Below are 2,500 nucleotides of genomic sequence, written 5' to 3'. Positions count from 1 at the left end.
TCATATCCTACTCAGCCTCATTCAATAATTGCTAATTACATCATACCCTACAAGTATCAGTAACTGTACGCATCAGTTTTTTTACAAAATAAAGTAGAATCCACACATCATTTGCAAAGAGTAGGGCACGTAGTTCCCGGTGTTGTGGTCTGACCTTTCCAGCATGTGGTCACCCTGTGAGACCCAGGGGCAGCAAGTCGGGACTATAGAATGTTCGTGGTGAAAGTTTACTACAAGAACGGAAAGAGCCCCCGGGCACTTACTCTTACCGAACCAGTTCCAGAAGCGTCCAAATTCCCTGCTTCTGATTGGTCACAAAATGGTTTTTTCAAGTGAAGCTATGATCGTCGCAGTTATGAACGCAATTTTTGCAATTGCGTAAAGAAGCCTGAAAATTTCAGGAATTCAACGGGGTTTGAACCCGTGACCTCGCAATACCGGTGCGACGCTCTAACCAACTGAGCTGTGAAGCCACTGACGTTGGGAGCTGGTGGCTTCATAGCTCAGTTGGTTAGAGCGTCGCACCGGTATCGCGAGGTCACCGGTTCAAACCCCGTTGAAGTCCTGAAACTTTCAGGCTTCTTTACGCAATTGCAAAAATTGCGTTCATAACTGCGACGATCATAGCTTCACTTGATTTCATATCCGCAGTTCATATATGATCCATTTCATATATCATTTCATCATTAAAATGTTTTTTGTGGCCAATCAGCAAAACGGAGCAGCCGGGTGACTCTGATCTTTTCTTACACGAAGTAGTTTTTCGCATCGATCACCATAGTTGCGTAGCGCGTTCAACGGGGAAAGTTTCTCGAGGAAAGCTTCAGACCAAAATGTTAACGAAGCCGGAAAAATTACACACTTTAGCACGGCTGCAAGCAACAAACACTCTCCGATAAATGTTTACGGCGGATCTGCTGGAGCCTCACTCAAACCTCAACTACAATAATCAATTCGTGCCATGACTACAGCTTGTACTGCGTAGGGTTTAAGTATGATCCAAGGATAAAAACTTTTTGATGAATCTCAGATTCAGTAATTTCAGATTACGTACCAGGTTGTATTTGTCGCTATTGGAAAACACAAGTCGAACATCGGCCACAAAACTCTCCGCATCCGGGTACTCGGCGCTGTTCAGCTTTTCTCTCATAGTGCCAAGGTCCATTGGTGTTTTAACAAGTTCTAAGTAGTCTGGAACCTAACCGCAAACAAAAAACATTCACGCAAAACCGGTTGCAACACTGTCGCATATGAATGATCACTAATTTGATGTTAAAAAAAAGGCTTAGCGCTTAGAGTCTTTTCAAGTGAACCTGTGATAAGAAAAAATCGCTTCCTTTTTTCTTCTCAATTTGAAAGTGTTTTTGCTTAACACTTGACTGGCAACATTTTGAGTTTTGATTTTTATCCAAAGGCCGTTTACTTTAAGTGTAAATTTTGGATTTTACGGTCCGCCATTACTCACGTTCAAAACTGACCGATTGGACCTCAGAGGGTTGGATCCAGAGAAAAGTGACGTCAAAGGCTCACTAGCTTGATATTTCAGCGTGTGAATGCAGCTTAATGAAAATGCAAAACGCGAGTTTAAAAGTCTGAATCCCGCTGAAACTCCCGTGTGGCGTACACACGCATTGCATTCTTAAACTAGTGAGCCTTTGACGTCATTTTCTCCCCGAACCAGCTCTCTAAAGAACTTAAGTTAGTAATGACGGACCATTAAATAGGAAAACTCCAATTAAAATAAACAGATGCCTTTTTGAAATCAAGGCTTAAGACTTTGGTCGCTTAATGTTTTGTTAACATTTGGGTTTGAAATCCAAAGAAAAATAAGAATTGATTTTTTGGTCACAGGGGCACTTTAAAAAGAGAAGATGAAATGGTGACTTAATAGACGAAAGCCTAAAGGCTAGCAAGGTTTGAACATAACCTGGCGTTACTTGAGCCCTGATGTACTACGTAACTAGCCTAAGCGGGCCATTTTCGAGAGGTTTTAAGTACCTGCGTATCATAAGAGTAAAAAGATCGTTTGGTCACATGAGTGGTTGGCTACGTATTTTGTTGCTTTATTTAGGGAGACAAAAAACTCCACCAAAATGAAAACTAACGCGACGTAACACAGAGCATGTTCAGCTAGGTTTGTTTTTTTCTTGAGATATCATTTGAACCATAATTATTACATAAGCCCCTTCGGTCGGCTGGTATGTCGGCTGATAATATTTAGCCGACAAGCGAAGCTTCGAGGGCAAATATGAAATTTCGAGGACAATCTCTCAGCCGAGGACATTATAAGCCAACAAACCAGCAAACCAAAAAGGGGTTTATTTACTTTATGACCCTCCCATTAATTTTCATATCGCGCAAAAACCCGCTCGTAAAACGTCAGTGTTGATCAGACGGCGATGCTTCGTATTTTTTCATGCACTATTCAAAAATTGTCTGGAAAGAAAGCGTGTCGGTATCAGGAAAAAAATCAAATCATTTTAACTGTCATTCTCGTCTC

The 2,500-nt window shown here is 41.4% G+C and overlaps 1 protein-coding gene across 1 annotated transcript in view; it reads right to left on the bottom strand.

The window, feature by feature from the left end:
- Nucleotides 1–2,500, bottom strand: part of LOC138020428 (tyrosine-protein kinase BAZ1B-like) — a 28,707-nt gene that overhangs the window by 1,793 nt on the left and 24,414 nt on the right. Inside the window, exon 20 of the mRNA XM_068867417.1 lies at nt 1,055–1,198. Within this exon, the coding sequence (XP_068723518.1) occupies nt 1,055–1,198 (144 nt within the window). The remainder of the gene's footprint in view (nt 1–1,054; nt 1,199–2,500) is intronic.

This window comes from Montipora capricornis, chromosome 10 (assembly GCF_036669925.1).
Source record: "Montipora capricornis isolate CH-2021 chromosome 10, ASM3666992v2, whole genome shotgun sequence".
Taxonomy (NCBI): Eukaryota; Metazoa; Cnidaria; class Anthozoa; order Scleractinia; family Acroporidae; genus Montipora; species Montipora capricornis.
Note: the sequence above shows the minus strand (reverse complement) of the source record. Positions and strands in the feature narration are given on the sequence as shown.